General features: G+C 45.8%; 3 protein-coding genes across 6 annotated transcripts in view; 2 read left to right on the top strand and 1 right to left on the bottom strand.

The window, feature by feature from the left end:
- Nucleotides 1-120: 120 nt before the first annotated feature.
- On the top strand, nt 121-5,751 carry LOC127005560 (uncharacterized; the record flags this gene model as incomplete). Its single annotated transcript, XM_050874494.1, is given in 2 exon segments — nt 121-1,487; nt 2,986-5,751. A coding segment is annotated over 1 exon segment (1,329 nt), but the record flags the coding sequence as incomplete, so codon positions are not given.
- A 178-nt stretch (nt 5,752-5,929) lies between these two features.
- Nucleotides 5,930-16,015, bottom strand: LOC127005559 (uncharacterized). 4 transcript variants are annotated; one of them, XM_050874491.1, is made up of 3 exons: nt 15,659-16,015; nt 15,522-15,549; nt 5,930-14,659 (listed from the first exon to the last, which is right to left on the bottom strand). In XM_050874491.1, the coding sequence occupies exon 3, from the start codon at nt 14,650-14,652 to the stop codon at nt 11,101-11,103; it is 3,552 nt and encodes a 1,183-aa protein (XP_050730448.1). In that variant the 5' UTR covers nt 14,653-14,659; nt 15,522-15,549; nt 15,659-16,015; the 3' UTR covers nt 5,930-11,100. The 4 variants fall into 4 exon arrangements, with proteins under 4 accessions (XP_050730448.1, XP_050730449.1, XP_050730447.1 ...); XM_050874492.1 differs by lacking the exon at nt 15,522-15,549 and having other exon boundaries at nt 15,610-16,015; XM_050874490.1 differs by lacking the exon at nt 15,522-15,549 and having other exon boundaries at nt 15,659-16,011.
- Nucleotides 16,016-16,744: 729 nt separating this feature from the next.
- The window catches only part of LOC127005556 (fasciculation and elongation protein zeta-1-like), a 29,612-nt gene continuing 26,514 nt past the window's right edge, over nt 16,745-19,842 (top strand). Inside the window, exon 1 of the mRNA XM_050874489.1 lies at nt 16,745-17,148. Coding sequence (XP_050730446.1) covers nt 16,790-17,148 — 359 coding nt within the window. The 5' untranslated portion in view covers nt 16,745-16,789. The remainder of the gene's footprint in view (nt 17,149-19,842) is intronic.

The following is a 19,842-nucleotide window of genomic DNA, read 5'->3' as shown; positions in this document are numbered from 1 at the left end:
TGGTCACAACATTTCTCCATTTATGTGGCTTAAGCTCCTGGCTTCTCATTTCATCCCAGATCATTAGAGAACTTATCTTTTTTCGTTTATAATGGTTTACCAACACACTTCTTTTTTCAGGCTGCCAGTATATTGCCCTCACACTTCTCTGACACCCCCATCACGTCGAGGGTTCCCTCCACTCTAGAGACTTCTTCCTCCTTCCTCATGGGGTCTGCCATCCCAAAGCCATACATGATGATGGAAGATTGGTTAGCAGGGGGCACGGGAAGAGAGGAAAGCCTTGCCCTCACCCCAGATGTCATCAGCACAAAAGCTTCACAAAGAAACCAGCCTGCACCAACAAGGAAGGAGACAGAGCTAGAGAAATCAGAACACATTGAAAAAACTCCCCCACAGGCCACCACCGCTGCCACAGACCACACGAAGGCAGTGAGCCGTGAATATGTCTTGGCACCAGCAGGGATTGTTCCAAATAAGGTCACCACACCAACAGAACCCACACTGTCAGATTTTACAGCAAGCCTCTTAACTCAATTCAATAGGGAGAAGGCTGTATGTGGCACCTCACAGCTGGAGGAATATGGTAGTGGATCAGTTGAACCCAAGTTAACTGAGATTGCCACTCCTGAAGAACCAGTCCTGCTCTCCCAGCAAAACCCTTCTCTGTGCACTTATGAGGAGGAGGGCACCCCGGAGGAACCTGTGCTTCACTACAAGGGAAACCTGCCTCTGGGGATGATGCAGCAACAGGAGACACTGGAAGAGCCCGTTCTGACTTACCACAAGAACTTGCCATACAGAATAAGGGGCCCAACAAGTGATGCAGATATTCCCAAAGAGCCAGTTGTCTTGTATCTGCAAAGGACCCCAAAAGCACTCTTGGCGAGCTCAACACTCAAGAAAACTACAGACCATATCCCTCCCAAGCTTACCATGTCGTACGTGGACGAGAGCAACGACATACCCAAGACACCAGAGCTCTCAGACATGACAAGGTCCATTCTGTCTCTCGTGCCCCAGCAGGCTCCCCAGCAGCCACACAGGGACCACCATAGAGACCACCATGAACCCTTTTATTTACACAGAGACCACCATGGGCCCACACAACCCCAGAGGGACTACCATGAACCTCCTTATGCACCTCGAGACCACAACGCACACAATGAGCTGCACCATCACACACGCCCAGCCACACACACTCATCACAAACCAGGCCAGTCCTTTTCGGCAGCCATGAACCAGCTGAACAGGGCCGGAGATGATGAGAACACGTGGGGGGTGAGGGGGGCGCAGCAGCAGTGGTCAAGCGCCTCAGTCAGTCAGAGAGAGAAGGTGGTGTGGGACAAGTTCCAGGCCGGGGTGGACCAGTACCAGAGGAGTGGCGTTCCTCCCTCACCGCAGCTCTCGGACATCACGCAGCGGATACTCGGCCAGATGAAACGATGATTTATACCTACACACCTGCTCTTCCCATTGGATTGAAGGTGTGTATGTGAGCAGGCGCATTCCCTGATTCCCTGCCTTTGTCTTGTAACCTCCCCTTCCTCCCCACATGAATAAAAGAAGGGTAGGATCTGATTATTCCCCTTATACAGTCATCCCTCAAATAGTACGGTTTCAGTTTTATGTGGATTGTCATAGACTATTCTTTTTAGGATTTTTAAATTTCCCGCTCGTGGCACCAAGTAGCCATGGCGTGAGTGGCAACACTGTGCTAATAGACTGCCACCCATGCGTATCCCCTCAGTCCGTGTGTGTTCACAACATCAGGAACACTGTTCTGCCACATTGAAACCTATGCGCTTTCCCTAAGTCCGTGTGTGTGCACAACCTCAGCTACGCTTCTCCATCACCACATAACATGAACATGGGACCCAAGAGACAAGCCAAAACACCTGCTGAAAGCACCCCAAAGCATTCGTGAAAGCTATTCACCTTGCAGAAGAATTCAGATTTAGAAGAAGTTACGTTTTGGTATGAGTTAAGTTGCGGTAGGGAAAGCTTACCACGTAAATCCGGCTCCCGCCTAGCTCAGCTTCTACTTGCCGGCCAAATTTGCCAGTTATGCATAATAGCATTTTCTGCTGTAGTGTTTCCACGCTGGGCAACGGAGCCATCCTGGCAGCGCTGCCTTCCACACTGTCAGCAAGCGAGCCATGTCATACACTTACACTCTCTTGCTCTTTACCACAATTTTTATTGCTCTCTAATTCATTCTTGAAATAAGATATGAAACAGTAATTGTGGAGATTGACTCCACGCCTCCAAAATACAACATTACACCTCCATATTATATAGTTAAGGGACACATTTAAACTACTCCAACCGAATTTTAAATATCCTGACCTCTAACGGGGGGGCATCGCCTCCTTCGACACACCTATCGTTGTAACACTACACTGACTGCAGCAGAAAATGCATAACTGGCAACTTGGGCCCGTGGATCACAGCAGAGCCAGGCCGGACTCAGATTCCGTAGGAGTGCCCAGGAGTGTTTCTAGGGAGGGGGGACTAATTTTATATGGATTTTCGAAGAGTACGGGGGTCCTGGGTCCCTAACCCCCGTACTATTTGAGGGACAACTGTATATGGATAATTATTTATTTGACTATAATTATTTTCTATATTTCATCAGTAGGGAGAGCTGAAAGGATTAATACCATGTTTTTTAAAGGTTATTCCGACGCACCTTGACATGTAGATTTGCAGAGTTTATTCCCGCTGTTCTGTTCCTTGTGCTTGTCAATGGGTTGCATTTTTGCTGAAACTCCGCCTCTTCTTCATAAAGACATAATTAGCGATATGTTACAGTGGTCTTATTCTTTTTCATCATTAGTTTAGGTAGTGTTTCCATCTTCCATCACTTCACACACTTATGTGACGTGTACCAAATGCTGCTTTGCCGTATGTGAAAATTATATTAATTTACACTGTTCTCTTTTTTTCCTTATTGTTTTAAAGTGATAATTTCTTTCCTTACAGCTGATGCCATTGGTGATTTACTGCATGCATGTGAGATTCTGCACATTGAAGGAATTAAAACAGGAAGTCAAGGAAGTGAAGTTGAGGTTTGCCAAGGGTTACGGAATAATACAAAACAACCACACCTGACTTAGACTTCAGTAACATGACGGTGGAACAAAGCACAGCAGGCGAGTGAAAACTGGTTACCTGAGAGATGTTGGGTGATGAGAGAATGGAAAAGTATGGAGAGGTGGGGTATGAATAGGAGAGGAAGAGGTGTTGGGGTGTTGGTGAAAGGGGTCAAAATTATATAAATGACTTGCAGAATTATGAATGCAAAGAATATGTGAGGGTCTGTACAGTATATGTGGGTACAAGGTGGCTGGGAGACTCACTGTTGATGGGTTGGTCATGGTTAAACATGTAGACAAAAGCCATCATTGTCCCAGTTTACAAGGGGAAGGGCAGGAGAAGGGAGTGTGGGAGATATAGAGGTATAAATCTCCTGAGTATACCCGGAAAAGTATATGGAAATGTCATAATAGAGAGGGTGCAAAGACTTACAGAAGAGAAAATCAGGGAAAAACAAGGAGGCTTCAGGAAGGGAAGGGGATGTGTGGATCAGATATTTGCCTCGGGATGGTAGTAGAAAAAAATAATAGCAGAAGGAAAGAAACTATACGCTGCCTTCGTGGATTTGGAAAAAGCTTATGACAGAGTTGATTGGATTGCATTGTGGGGTGTTTTAAGGATATATGGTGTGGAAGGAAAACTGTTTAATGCAATAAAGTATTTCTATGAGGATGCATCTGCATGTGTCAAAATTACTGGAGAAACAAGTGAACATTTTGAGATAAAAGTGGGCTTAAGGCAGGGGTATCATGTCACCATGGTTGTTCAATATTTATATGGACGGTGTTATTAGAGAAATGAAGGGCAAAGTTAGGGAAGTTGGAGTAAAAATGTATGCTGAGGGAAGGAAGTGGGTACTGAATTCAGTCTTATTTGCTGATGACACGGTGCTCATTGCAGAAAATGAAAGTGACTTACAAAATTTGGTCAGTGTTTTTGATAGTGTCTGTAATAGGAGAAAGCTGAAAGTAAATGTCAACAAAAGTAAAGTGATGGTTTGTGAGCAGAGTAGAAGTGAGGTCGTGGATTTTGTATGCCCATATAGAGTGGGAATTGAATGTGAAAAAGAATGCAAAATAATTTTGAATGGTGAAGAAATGAAGGATGTTAATGAGTTTAAGTACCTTGGATCAGTTATGTGTAAGCATGGTGGCATGGAGGGAGAGATAAGAGAAAGGGCATTGCAAGGAAGAAGGGTGGTAGGGTCTTTGGGACATATCATGAATGGCAGAAGTGTGAGCATGGAGGTAAAGAGGGATTTGAGAAATACAATAATAGTACCAACCCTCACATATGCAAGCGAAATGTGGGCCTGGATTGAAAGTCAGAGGTCTAGAGTGCAGGCAGTGGAAATGAGTTATTTGAGGAGTGCTTGTGGTGTGAGTAGAATGGATGGAATGAGTAATGAAAGTGTGTATGAGTGTTTTGGAATGTGTCACAGGGGTGAAGGGAAGAAGTGTGGAGTGGTAGAAGTGAAGCGACAGACTTTAAAGTGGTTTGGTCACATGGAGCGAATGGAGGAGAGTAAGATGACCAGGAGGGTGTATGTGAGTGAGATAAAGGGAGGGAATGTTTATAGAGGAAAACCTCCAGTGAAATGGAGGGATAGGGTGCAGGAGTACATTAGGGAGAGGGGTGAAAGATCCTTGAGAAACTTTGAGCAGACAAGGGATAGAGAAAGATGGAAACTTCTGCCGTGGCCACCCCCTGGTGGGAGCTCCTAGGACCAGGCGTCGAGGAGATGATGATGATAAACATGTGAAGGGGAAGGGAGGAGAATAAAGATGTGGCTAACCCTTTGATGGAAGTAATCAGAGGGAAGTGGGCTGATGATACTGGGTGGTGAGGGAATGGAAAACCTGGACAGCTGAGGTGAGTATGAGAGGTGTTTGGGGATGAAGCCGTGGAATGGGTCAATTGTTCAGGTGGTTTGGACTTGTAAGAATGCAATATTATGAGTGCAAAGAATGTGTGAAGGTAGGTATAGGAGGGTATAAGGTGGGTGGGAGACTTATTGTATATGGGTTGATAGTGAAGGAACATGTGTGAAGAGGAAGGGATTAATTTCTCAAGGAAGGAAAGATGTGACTACACCTTTAGTGGAAGCAATGAGTGGGAACTGTGAAAAAGTAAATGATATGACTTCAATTTTGGGTTAGCATAACTCTTTTCACCACCTTTGAAAGTCGCCAATTTCAGGCCACAGTTGGAGTGAGATCATTCAGCATCAGTGATAAAGCTTGTGGTCATAGTCGTGTTAGAAGCTGAATAATATGTCTAGAATTTAGTCTGTCTAGTGAAGGATGAAATATTGCCATGCTCTTCTTAACCCGGTAGCTCCCTCCAAGCGAGAAAAATGAGAAAAAATCACCCCTCACACAAACCAGTTCACAATATATATCGAAGCATTTGTGATCAGGTTATGCATCATCTATTTTGGGGGGGTTATATCATGGCACAAATTTGGCCCGTCACTGCTACACGGTAAAGCCACAAATTTGGCCCGTCGCTGCTACCGGGTTAAGTCTGTCTTTTGTTTCATTTATACTACTTGTCATTTTGTGATTTTGTGATTTGTGAGTCTGTTGTTCTTCAAGAAATAGAAGTAAGGAAATAGTTGTAAGAACTTTTTTACATAAAATGATGATAATTGCTTACCTTTTACTGAATCCAGACAATCTCAGGCTAACATACCCAGCCGAGCCTCAGGTCAGCATTAGTAAGCTCGTGGATGTGTGGGGTGGATGACATGGAGCAATTATCTAAATAATTTCTTGGTTGCTTACAAATGAAAAAAAAGATACCAGGATAGGATAGATCAAAGTGTTAATTAAACAAATAATTTATTCAATGACATTTATAAGAAAAATGTAGTTGTATAAAAACTTGAAATATTACATTTATATTAAACTATATATATATTTTTATATATATACAAATCAACATTGAATGGATCTTACAATTTTTCTTTGTTTCCAACACTATGAGAGTGTATGCCGGCCTCTCTGTCACCAAGTAATACTGGCATCTAGCAAGTCCTAGACTGCTGGTGGTGGGAATGATCCTAAAACCCTAAAAGATTACTTAGCTACTGAAAGACCACAATGAGTAAGGTTCTAGACAATACAATTATTCTCCTAATATGCCTTCTCCTTTAGTGTTTTGTACTGTGCATGTGTGCATATTATCCCAGAGTGGAGTTTGTGGAGACAGAATCTCATCAAATGGTGAGTCACTTGAGGTAATTATAGTTGTCATATTATCTGGTATATCATCAGTCTATCAAAAATAAGTTTTTAAGTGAGAATAAAAAAAAACATTGCTACATCTGGCAACCATTATCTTTGTAGATAAATCAGAAATTTAAATCAATAGATGTATTTATTTATGTTTCAATTTTTAACGTAGTTAAGATCATGAAATACTACTTTATAATAATTAACATTTATGTTTTTAGTTACTTCTCTCAAACCACACTGACTGCTCAACAACCTATCACTTAGACTGATAAATGTAACAATGTCGGGGGAGCTGGAGGGAGGCAGGGCAGGTGTGGGAGCAAAATATCAAGTTATCTCACTGTGGCATGACAAGCACAGTTCAGTAACCAATGGAAAGAGATTAAATAAAGCCCAAGCTCACAGACTACAGAGTTCAGCAACTTCCACTAACAGTCTGGCAATGCCAAGACAAACTTGTATATGAGGCCACGAGCCATGTTTTGCCATGGAGCCGTCCAGCCCCCACGGTGCTGCCCAAGAAAGCCATGACCATCACGGTTGAGATTTCTCCTCCCTTCACACTCCTTGTCAGTTTTCTCTAACAAACCAATCTGACCAAGGGAAAGACGTGTTAAATGTCCATCACATGAGTGAGTCCTTCCACTCATTCAGTGTGCAGTGGCTACATAGCACTCCAGATATACTGATGAATTATGATACGTATACTGACAAGATTTTTATGTTTGTTCTTTTTGGCACACCCACCACAGTAGGGTCCTCACACTGGTGTCTACTGATATTAACCATACTGATTCATGTACATATTTTCATTGTGCATCACTAAAAAATAAAAATAAATAAAAAAAGCACCGTAAGCCTTGGCTACTCCCCCAGTGGCTGCCAGACGAAGTGTTTTGCCTCACTGCCATAACACCAATAATAATCTCACCTCGGAAAGCCGTAGTACAATGACTGCAAATACATACATCAAGTAAGCAATAGTGTCCACAAACTCATTGGCTATGTGAGCCCCTCAATATTTTTTGGTTGTTTTTGCCACAGTAAAAAGCAATGAATGAAAACATGAACTTTGTAGTAGTTGCCAGATGGTTGTATCATTGCAAGGAAGGAGAGAATGGGTGGGACAAGACAGGTGAGGATATATACAAACAGGAGTATATGAGTGAGTGGAATATGCAGAGTTAAAGTGTATGGCCAAAATATACAAATATACCAATGAGGGTATGCTAAGGTACAATGTATGGACAAGGACCAAACTGCCTTAAAGAGACCCCAAGGAACAAATGTCAACAATTGAAACAAAAGATAAAAGGTAAATTGGCTGACTGCAGGATAAAATAATGGTAAAGGATCTCAGTCACACAGCGCTGAGATGAAAGTAAAGCAAGATCGTGAAAAGACAAGAGGAAACTAAACAAGGAAGCAGTCACATGGCCTCTAAATTTTAAACTTGTAAACCATTTCCCCTCCAGCTGCCTGTGATTTTATAACAAGGAAGACTCAAGACATTCCTTTGGTTGAGACTTAGTCTGCAGAGGCACCACTGCTTCATTTGATCAAGGCAACACTCACAGGTGAACATCCTCCACTTTTTCCCTCCTCTCAACACTTGCCCTGAACAACCTCACTGCTGCCAAGCTTTCCATTCCTGAGATAATGCCAATTGTAACTCATTAAGGTTTGACTCTTTTCATATGTCAACACCATTATGATCACTGCTGTGGAGCCTTTCCTTTGCAGGGCACTTTGACAGTGGCAATGTGGGTGTGACACTGTTGGTAATACTGCAGCTGTATGGTGTGGGGGCAGCCGGCACTGAGTGACATTGTCCACGAGTGTGGTGTGCAACATCACTTCAGTGGCCAAACACTGCCACTCTGTGTTTGAAAAGCAGGATTCTTGTGGTAGGTGACATGTTTGCCAACAAAGCACTGAACAATGGCTGTTGGGTACACCTACACCTCACTGACTCAAGTAACAGAACATTAACATGGGCAGTGTCATGCGAGTACTTACCATATGTTGTAACTCACACCTGACACAAATGCATTTGATGATGCCAAATTTGCAATACTATACATACATTTACAACTATATTAAGAAACTGGCTCTTACTTACATAACATTAAAAAATTATAATTTCTTTGAGATAAGTCAGGTAGCAGGAGATCGACATACTTATGTATATACAGTAAATTACTTTTGTCTCTTCTAATCAGTTTTCTCTAAGGGAATGATAACAAGGGTACTACAATCTGAGGTTCCATTGTAGTTCAGGTAAATTTTCTTACGGTTAGTGTACCCGGTCGCTCTCATATTTACAGGAGGGAGAGCGGCAGGAGGCCATCATTAACATTACGTGGCAGAGCTACGTTGTACAACAATTTTGTAAGTACATACATCGATCCACACAAAACTTACATCATCAGCTTTACATCACTGAATTTTGAACACGCTAAAAAAAACTTTCATCTAGAGAGATTGGGATTCATACGCGAGCCTCCACCTTCCCCATGAGTGATGGCAGGGCACCGGGTGGCCAAACAGTAGAGGCTGAGGCGGTGACTCCTGACCTGGTGGCTCCATTACATTACAAAGTGGGAGCAGCAGCAGCAGTCACCCAAGACCTCATCTGTTGGGCCCAGTGGTCGGCCACCTCCACCTCACCACCATCACAAAAGCCAAGCTACATACACTATACACAGACGTGGGGCATCAGGGGTACACAGGCCTACTGCTCGCCAATTTTGCCAGCCAGGATGTTTGCCAATCTGTATTCACCACTCTAATTAGCACTTAGCAGGAAAAGAAATGGGAAAACTTATTTGGAGTATGGAAATGAAGTAGTCAAAATAGTGTTTACTAATATTTTGACAAGTAGTTAATTTTTATACCTCAGTTTAATGATTCAGGGTGGTGTTATTCCTGGTTTGGGTATTAAATGGGGGACACACATTAGGCGTTGTTGGTTGTGTGGCGTTGCTGCACAGAACACTTGGCTCGCTAACACCTCAGCTCAGTCTACACACACAGAAACGTTCACTTTCTTGCCTTACACATATCTTAAATTACTCCAAAAATAAAGTAGACTACCTTCATTTTTTTGCATGGCCATAGTGTTGGAAAACGGTACATACATTGGGTTTACTATCATTTATAAGAGCGAGAGTTTGCACTTTAGATGTGTAAGAGGCATTTTTTTCTTTCTTTTCTCTTATGTGATAACAGCAGTATATTTTTCATATCCTCACTGAAAAACCACAAACCTCTAACTTATATACATTCATACATCTCTTGAATAAAATTTTGCAAAATAAAAACATGTAACTAGTAAAATAAAATTCTTTACGGTTTTAAATATATTTATAAAAGACCTGGAGGGAACAAAACAGATTGAAGTGTTAGCTAAGTCTGGGAGAACAAGGAGTCAGGTCGGGCATCAAAAGGATACTGAGGAAGGACTTACAGACTCAGGGGGCCCGGAGACCAAAGATCTTTTGTTGACTAGGTGTATCTACGAAGTATGTACACAAAACTTCGTGGCAGGCCTCTGAAGGGGGAGAGGGGAATTAGGTTACTATCCTTGGATAGATCATCACTATTACTTGGCTCCTGTGGTGAGAGGCAGGTCACAGTGTAGCAGTGTGATTTCCTAGGTACAAAGCATGCTGGGGGCGTCCCATCACCTTCACCCCTCAGAGGTCTGCTACCGCTAAAGAGATTCATAATTCCATACAGTCAGGAACAACACACACACACGCACACACACACACACACATGCATACACACACACACAAAGGGCAACAGGGAGCTGTACAAACCACCCTCTCAAGCCCAATTCGTTAGTGTACTGAGATTCCCGCAGGTACATTCCAGCCAGGCAGGTGTGGGGCACAATAATCATAACTTAGCCTGGAGATATTCACCTTTGGAAGAATAAAAGTAACAATAATGATAAGGCTTAATCCTAGTGAGATTGGGCATCCCTTCAGCTCCACTCTGCTTTGCACCACAAAAAAGATTTGTCAAGAGAGATTGGTTCAGCGTCCTCAACTCACTCTGGGTGTGTCCAGCAGTTATGAGGCTTTGTTTTCAAACTGCAAAGACAACAGGAAACGCAGGAAGTCATAGGTTCACATTTGATTATTAACTGCTCATGTCATGACCTCATTTCTGAAAACTATATCATTTCTATGTTCCTAATTTTCTATAAACAACAACCAATCATTTGTGTGGGTGGTCATGGTAGGCAAAAATTTGACCATTTCTTCTCTTTTGTACAGGCAATGACCATTTATTGATCTCTGTCAGCTGTAGACCCTTGTGCTCAGTCATGACATTAAGCTGCTCATTTTCAATCATGCAAGGCATGAAAATTTCAGACTCCTTCAACACTCCCAGTCACCACCTTTCCCAGAAACATGATTAACACTGATCACTCCACTTCCTTTGTCCTGCCTCGACTCTGCACCCAGAACTGGGGATACACTCCTTGCTTGTGCAGTTTGCTATGGCCATCATGTAGCAGAAAATTACATGAACACTGATGACACAATGCAAACCAATAACTTTCATTCATAAAACTATACTGCAATGCCAGCTTTACAAATGCAATAAAATACTGTCATGGAGCTTCACTATATAAGCTTAGTATCTTTGGTATCCCCATCACAAGTAATCTTTGTGTTGATCAGGTGACCCCAAAACTTGCTTGTTACACAGAGGTCTGTCCCTTTTGCAGGAGGCTGTGGGGCAGAGGCTAGTAGGGGTAGGATGGGTAGGCCAGGAGATAGGCTGCAGCAGTGATGGCATCTGTGGACAGGTTGATAGGAGAGTCTGAGGATGTTGATGCTGGGAAGTGTGGGGACGACAGCTGCATGGGGGCTGTGGGAGCTGAGGTTGGTGTGGGGGAGGGAGTGGAGGTGGGAAGACTCATTGTAGGGAAGGGGAAGGTGGTGGAGGTGTTGCCCGCTATCAGACTGCTTCCCACGGTGGTGATGGCGCTGTGGAGGGAGGCCGGGGCAGAGAAGCTGTGGTAGGAGACAGCAGGGGTGAGACTGGGGGAGGGGGAGGGACTTGCAGGAACCCTTGACTTTTTGTCCTCTGTGGGTTCCTTGGGAAGCTGCAGGTCAGAGGGGAGTTCATCCTCAAATTCGTCTTCCTCCAAGTCTTTGCTGTGAGCCTTGAGGAGGTGGGTGTTCAAGTTACAGCTTCGCGTGAACCCTTTGGAGCACCAGTGGCACACAAACTTCTTCTCCCTCTCCACCGTCTCCACCTTCTTCTTTTTCTTCCGCTCAGGGAACTTGCCGTGTATCACCTTCATGTGTTTCCTGAGGATGTGCTTGCTGGTGAGGGATTTCTCACATATCTCACACTTCACCAAGCCTTCGCCACCCTCCTGTGAGCCGCTGCCAGAGCTGTCCTTCTCGTGCAGCTTCATGTGGCTCTCCAGTCTGCTCTTGGATGCCAGGAACTTGTGGCACACCTTGCACTGCTCCTTGGTCTTGTGGATCTTCTCATGTTTGTCAAGGACGTTTTTCCTGGTGAATGAGGCGGGACACAGCGAGCACTTGTAGTCGTTCCGCAGCTTGTGTACTTTACTGTGCGTGGAGAGGCGGTCCTTGCGGGAGAATTTCTTGCCGCAAATCTCGCAGTCATACGTCTTGTTGTTGTGTACTGCCAGATGCCTCTTGAGGACGTCCTTCCTGGAGAACAGCTTGCCGCACACCTCACACTTACTCTTCTTGTTTTTGTGCACCTGCTCCATGTGCTTGTCCAGGAAGTCCCGCCGCACAAAGGTCTTTTCGCACTGCTCACACTTGAAGGGCTTGTCGGCAGTGTGCTTCATGCGGTGCGTCTCCAGGTTGAAGGGCGAGGAGCACAGGTAGCCGCACGTCTCACACTTGAACTTTTTTCCGGCATGGATCTTCATGTGCGAGTTGAGGTACTCTTTGGTGACGAAGGACTTGGGGCACTTGGAACACTTGTACTCCTTGGTCTGGTAGTCCTGGCTGTGGCTCAGGACGTGGCGCCGCAGCTTGGCCTCGCGGCTGTAACTTGCACTGCAGAGGCGACAGGTAAAGCGCCTCGTTCTGATGTGTGTCTTGAGGTGCTGCCTGTAGTGCTTCCCCTTCCCAAACATCTTGGGGCAGAAGTAACAGGCAAAGAAGGACATTTCCTCCACCCCGTGCTCCTTCATGTGTATCTTGTACTTGCGAATGTCCTTCCCAAAGTCCTGCGAGCAGAGGCGACACAGCAGGTCTATGCCTTTGCTCAACATGTGGGCCGCCAGTCTGGAGGTCTGGTCTGGCTCCCGGGGCTTATCATTGGGTGGCAGCTGAGTGTTTGTGTCTGTCGCCTCGATGACTTGCTCCGTATTCTCCCACTCTATTTTCACCTCCTGTGGGTTACACTTCTGTTCGGTGACAGGAGGTTTCATGCTGTTGTCCGACACAATCAAGTCTCCTCCCCCTTGGAGATTGTGTTTTATCCAGTCGTCTATGCTGAGGTCACTCCTGGCCAGTTGTCTGTTGTTTGTCGCGTGTTCATTCTTTGACTGCAGGCTTGACATGGGCTCTGAGGTATAGGGTTTCAGTGGCAGAGGCTCCACACTCTCAGCAGTGAAGGTTTTTATATGCATGGTTTCATTTGTGTCTGTCCTGGTGTAGTCTTTCATCTGTATGACGCTGGGCTTCCGCTGGGCCCGGCTCTTTCTCTTCTTGGCACCCGTCTCAGGCTTCCTCACTGCAAACTCCGGCCTATGCAGTCGCATGTCAAAGGTGGCGTTGGTGGTGTGGTGTGGCGTCAGGCAGGGCAGCTCCGTGTGCTTGTCTGGCGTTGCCATGTCTGGGGTGTGGCACATGTAGTCCCCGGTGGTGGCCGTGAACTGCGTATTGTGGTACTGAAGGAGGTGCTTGTTCCTGGGCACAGCATCACGGTGGGGGGGCGGGGGCGGCTGGCCATGCTGCAGCGATCCAGCGTCCATGTGGTTGTTTACTGTGAAGTTACTTAAGTTGTTCCCTAGTGAGTAGCTGCTGGTGGCCACTGCCATGTGCTGATTGGCCTGAATGGGTGCCTTGGTGTCACTGAGGGAGGCAACGGCCATGACAGGTGCTGGGTCAGACTGGGCCAGGTCAAACATTGGGGTGTTAACCGAACACAGTGGCTGGTTGGGCTGAGGCAGGTTAGCAGGGCCTCCCAAGCCCGTCAGGTCCTGGCTGAGGCTGGTTTGATTGCTGGTGATGGGCATGCCTGGGAGGGACAGCTGTCCAAAGGAGGGATTCATGCATGAGTGGTTCCCCTGCACCACTGGGGTCATGAGATTCGGTGCTGGGCTCATAAGGTTCTGTGCTGAGGTCAGCGGCTGCCCGAGTGTTGTCTCTGGGCCAGTGGTGTAGTGTATGGCCGTGCTGCCACTGCCGATGGTTAGCTGATCACTGCCGCCCGCAAGGTTGCTAGACAGCTCAAGGTCACGGGAGGTGGAGAGGTCATGGTGGAGGCTGGTGGAGGGGTCAGGTGGAGGCAGGACCCCTGATCCCATATCCTGTGATGCCGGGGGATCCAGGGCCTGGTCAGGGATGATGTAGTGCTCGATGTCCAGCTGCACATATTCATCGTTGGCCTGGAACATCCCATGCAGCGAGTGTTTGTGTGTGCACAGCTGTGACCCGGCGCTGACCTTCTCCCCACACAGCCAGCACACACTCACATTCAGTGTGTAGTTGGTGTTGACGTTGATGTGCCGCAGCTGCAGCACCAGCTTGCCCCCAAAGCAGGTGATCCTCCCGTACACGTCTGCAGACTCTAGCGGGGCCTTGTGAGGCACAGTGATGCCCTGGCCACTGCTGGGGTGCCCTGATGACATGCTTGAAGGCGTCTGCTCAAACAGGGATGACTCCAGCTCCTTGTGGCCAGTGTCTGGCCCAGAGGATAAATCTGGGCCAAGGTCTTGGCAGGCCAGCTTGGCCAAAAGGCTCTGGGCCGTCTCGCTGTCCCCCTTGGGCAAGGAGTTGGTGAGATCGGTCATCTGGCAGATGTCCCCGGCGTGCAGGTCATCGAAGCGGGGCAGGATGGAGGACAGGCCAGAGAGGTGGTGCATGTCCCCATACCCGCCCCCCACTGCCCCACCCCCGCCCGATTGCAGGGTGTTCAGCCCGCCATTGCCAAGGGCCCCTGCCCCCAGGCCACCCCCGGGACCCTTGCGGCCGCCTGGAGCATCCAGGGCAAGGTCGACATCAAACCCCATGGGCCACAGGTCATTCCCCAGGGTGGGCGTCTCAAAGCCCCGGCATGACTGGCTGTTGTCACCCATGATGAGGCTGCAAAGAGAAAGCGTATGTACAGCACAGTATATGAAGACTACACACCATGTCAAGCTGGTACCCATCAACCTCACACCAGCTCTTTACTATATTAGTTAGTATATGATCTACTTAACCAAAAAATAAGCATTTGATGACTTGAAATTATTAAGCAATCATTACTAGTTATGTAATTTTTCTGACAAAGCTGGTATAAAAGAAAAAATAGTGTTAACTACTAAAAATTCAGAAAATGCATCAGAGTAATATCTGTTAACAACCCTAACATACAGGGAAAATCAGTAATTATTTATTCTAATATATACATGAATATGATTGTTTTCAGTTTTCTTTATTTTACCTTATTCAGAGCATATGATGGAACATGTACCAAAACCATATGCATTATTGATTTTCCCAGGAAAATCTTGCAGACCTGAGTCTTGACATCCTATGCAAACTTAGGTGGTGGGCCACTAAGAAGAAAATTTGCCTGTTGCACTTCTAACCCTTTCCCTCAAGGAGCACTGAGTTCACCACATTGGATGTGGTAAACAATGATATCAGATTAGCACAGCTGGTTGAATGAAAATTAAAATATTGATGAAAAAAAATTCCAACAATATGCTGACAAATCCTATTCATGACCACTACAGCGGCAAACAAACACCAAAGATGTGCCGAGTGCCGTGTGCCCCGCGGCGCGGCGCCATACTCAGGCAGCTGTACCGAGGCGGGGGTTGGTACACCCTTATATCAGTGACACGAGGAGGGTTATTTATGCCTTATTTTTCCTATTGTACCCGCAGGGCGCCCCCAAACACACGTCCCCGCCTGCCGGAGTGACCCTCGCCGCGAAGGGGGCGTGCGGGGCGCTCACCGATATTCCGGGGCGGCCGCTCCGAGGGCTGCCATAAAGTAGGGAAAAAAACAATCATAAAACAAGAGCACACTATTACCCGACTTACGGCGCCTCTGAGCCGCTCCCGGGCCCCCTGAACCACTCCGGCGGCCTACCTGGTCAGTGCGGGTGTTCGTGGGTCCTCATGAGCGTGAGTGTCGGCTGCGGGGAGGACAAGGAAGGGACAAAAGAGGAAAAAGTGGATGACAACGGCGACTTCCAACTCAGGCGCAGCTAAATGTAAACAGCCGACCACTAACACTCCCTCTCCCCGCCACCTTAACGGGCTCACTAAACACTACCACTACGAATATCAGTGCTCACAGTAAAACCTAGTGCTTAGTTTCCCTCCCAGACGATTAAGAATCTCCAGCGTTGAATGATATGTAAGAAAGTCTCCCTTAACATGGTCCTGGTCGTCTGGATGTAAGGGAAGAATACTTTTTTCATCGTCTTTAATCATTATGGCGAGCGGTAATGGCGGTGACTCTTCTTGTTCTCTCGCTGCCGGGCTCACTCCGCTCCCTGTTATTTCCCCTTCCATCCCTTCCTTCTTCCTTCCTTGTAAACTTAATGAAGGGTTATGTATGAAGGGTTATAACACAATGGATTTTATAGTCCCTCCCACATACGGAATTTTTTTGTATAATATTTTAACCCGATAACATGATTTTTTTCTGTTTATACTTTCTTTGGGGTTATTTGCTAGTTTATTTTCATGTTTTTGTGTTTGTCTGTTTGTTTTTCGTGTGTGTGTGTGTGTGTGTGTGTGTGTGTGTGTGTGTGTGTGTGTGTGTGTGTGTGTGTGTGTTTAGTAGGGATAATAATTATAATAAAACGCGAGGAAAGCTTTATTTATGAAATTTTAACAAGATAAAGCATTGTGGCATGGGAGCCTAACTAGGTTAAGAGAGAGAGAGAGAGAGAGAGAGAGAGAGAGAGAGAGAGAGAGAGAGAGAGAGAGAGAGAGCAGGCAACTCCTCCTAATATTCAAAGATGGCGCCACGGGTCTACCTTCCTCCCTCCCACCCTCCTTCTACCTCTCCCTCCCACTCAAACCCTATCCCTATCCCTCTTCCTCCTCCCTCCTTCCCTACCCTTCTCTCCCTCCCTCCCAGTCCCTCTCCGTCCCTCACCTCCAGCCCTACTACAAACCCCCCTCCCTCCACTCCGCTCCATTCCCTCCCTCCAATCCTGTCCCTCCCACTCTCTCTCCCTCTCACGCTCTCTCCCTGTCAGTTGACGCAATGGTGGAACTGTGCGAGGGCAAGATGGCAGAGCTCGAGGTGTCTGTCCCCCTGGCGCAGTTTGACACGGACGAATGGGCTGAGTTCAGTGATTTCCAGTCCTCGCAAGACCCGAACTGCAACGACAACACCCAAAACCTGACCACGGGAACGTCTGACCCGAACGACAACAATGATTTCCTGGATAACATGTCCGACACCACCGATACGTTCAAGGATTCGTTCTCGGCCTCGCTGGAAGACCTCGTCAACACCTTCGACGAGAAGATCACCAAGTGCTTCTGCAACTACGAGGACCAGGTGGAGAAGTTCGCGCCCGTGCAAGTTCGAACCCAGGAGGAGATCATGAACGACTGCCAGTAAGTATGATTTTTTAATGGGGCACTCTCTTATTATTGCTGTTTGGGTTGTGTTTGTTGTGTTATGGTGGTCGGGGGGGTGGGGGCAGGGGCAGGGGGGGATGGAGGAGGGATGGGGGGGGTTGAGTAAGAGAGAGAGAGAGAGAGAGAGAGAGAGAGAGAGAAAACGTGCCTTGTGTGTTGTCGTCTGCTTCTGTAAATCGATGAGTAAGGGGCGTTTCTCTCTCTCTCTCTCTCTCTCTCTCTCTCTCTCTCTCGTGTATAGGGGCGGTTGATATGTTTTTTATTTTCTCTCTCCGTTTTCTTACTTTTCCCGCCGTTTGGGTGAATAATAAAAGAGAAATTGGGTCTTTTTTTTCTTTTTTGTATGTAAACAACTTTCACCGCGAGACAAAATAAGCATAACATGAAGACTTTGTTAGTGTTTGTTTACTCCGTGTCTTCCATTGTTTGCATGCTGTTTGTTACTCCAAATGTCATTACTACTACTACTACTACTACTACTACTACTACTACTACTACTACTACTACTACTACTATATGTATACTACTACTACTACCGCCACCATGGACTTCTACTACCACCACTATCAATGTTACTTAAAAATACTCGTACTTGTATAGATTAGGTTACATTGAAGAACATGTTATTTTGGCTTTTCATGGCCTTTCATATGGTATCAGAATGGAATATTAGCTTTCTATACTTTTAATTAAGAAGGTGAAAGGAAGATTTGAGCGAACGTATTTGAATATGAGCTAAAAGGGGTGGAGACTGATAAGAGAGAGAGAGAGAGAGAGAGAGAGAGAGAGAGAGAGAGAGAGAGAGAGACAACATAATTAGGTAGGTATGTTGAGAATGGTATTTTCCATGTGTGTGTGTGTGTGTGTGTGTGTGTGTGTGTGTGTGTGTTAACCTTGGCATTCAACCTTGCACTCCCGTCGCTCAGAATAATGATACTGTCAAGTTTTTTTTCATTATATTTTATCGTAACTCTTCCTGGTTCATTGTAGTCACTGAACCAAGCCTAATAGGTAATTACTCTATTATTTATTTATACATTTATTTATTGATCTATTTGGTTATCGTTGACTATATAGGCCTATCTTTGCGTATATTTATTTGTTTATATATTTATCTAGGCATTTATTTATTTATTATATATACTGTTGTCATTGGTGATTTCTGTGTGTGTGTGTGTGTGTGTGTGTGTGTGTGTTCTCTAATTAACTGCAGTGGTGTTGATTGCCCATTTGCTGCAGCACCTCCACCACCACCACCACCATCACCTCCCCCCGCCCCCCCGCAACACACCATTACTACCTCGTCCACGCCCACCACCACCATCACCACTACCAAAACTACTGCCATCATCCTTTGCCATCATCATTTATCATCACAAGTTGTCACCATCACCACCATTACAAGAACAACTACTACTACTACTACTACTACCTACTACTACTATTACTACTACCACCACCACATGTTTCCTTAGTTATCACCACCACCTCTAGTCTTATCAGTAAAACCACCACCACCTGTCACCACCATCACCATTCCCACCACCACCACCATCACGACCATCACTACCCTCTCTAGGTGTAAGAATAAGCTTAACCAGACTCTCGTAATGAACAACTTCAGTATATTTTCGTAATGGCACCACCACCTGCTCTCTCTCTCTCTCTCTCTCTCTCTCTCTCTCTCTCTTTTAATTTGATTGGGACCACAAATCACTCACAATGGGCAGAGAGAGAGAGAGAGAGAGAGAGAGAGAGAGAGAGAGAGGCCCACTTTGCAAGGCCCGACACGTACCTTAAAGCTTATATGTGAGAAGATAAGCAGATCTCTTGATTAAACAATGCTCTCTCTCTCTCTCTCTCTCTCTCTCTCTCTCTCTCTCTCTCTCTCTCTGAACGGATATGCCACTAATGGGTTGAAAGGGAAGAGAAAGAGGAGGAGGAGGAGGAAATGCCAGCTTGCAGTGCCATAGAGTGCCAAAGGAGAGAGAGAGAGAGAGAGAGAGAGAGAGAGAGAGAGAGAGAGAGAGAGAGAAATGTTGTTAATGTGTGAATAAAGAGAATGGAAGGTTAACAAAAGAGTGTAGTGTGTGAGAAAGAGAAGAGACCGAAAGGGAAAAGGAAGAGAAGGAAAGGGAAGGAAAAAGGGAAGAGAAGGGAAGGGAAAAAAAGAAAGAAATAAGAAGAGTAAGGAAGGAAAGGAATATGCAAGGGAAGGAATAGGGAAGATAAGGGAGGGAAAGGAAAGAGAAGGGAATGGAACAAAAGCAAAGGAAAGGAGTAGGGAAAAGAAGGAATGGAAGATGAGAGGTAGAAGTTAATAAAGGTATGGAATGGAAAGGGAAAAGGGATTGACTATGTTAAACTATAAAATTAGTACTATTCAGGACCCCCTTCTTTTCTTCTTCTTCTTCCCCTTCTTCTTTTTCTTTTTCTTTTTCCTCTTCTTCTTCTTCTTCTTCTTCTTCTTCTTCTTCTTCTTTTCCTTCTCCTTCTCCTTCTCCTCCTCCTGCCTCCTCCTCCTCCTTCTCCTCCTTTCTAAATTTGCCATTAGTCAGAGGTGGGTGGGGAGGCCCTCACGACAGCAGACTGCGAAATAATTATTATCCAGAGAGACTTAAACCAGATCACTCACTGGTCAGAAAAGTGGCAAATGTTCCTCAACATCGA

This window comes from Eriocheir sinensis, chromosome 30, assembly GCF_024679095.1.
Source record: "Eriocheir sinensis breed Jianghai 21 chromosome 30, ASM2467909v1, whole genome shotgun sequence".
Taxonomy (NCBI): Eukaryota; Metazoa; Arthropoda; class Malacostraca; order Decapoda; family Varunidae; genus Eriocheir; species Eriocheir sinensis.
This window is presented reverse-complemented; position numbering and strand designations above follow the sequence as displayed.

Bases quoted from the DNA above. Each gene is read 5' to 3' on its own strand.
- LOC127005559 (XM_050874492.1), bottom strand. From the start codon at position 14,652: ATGGGTGACAACAGCCAGTCATGCCGGGGCTTTGAGACGCCCACCCTG.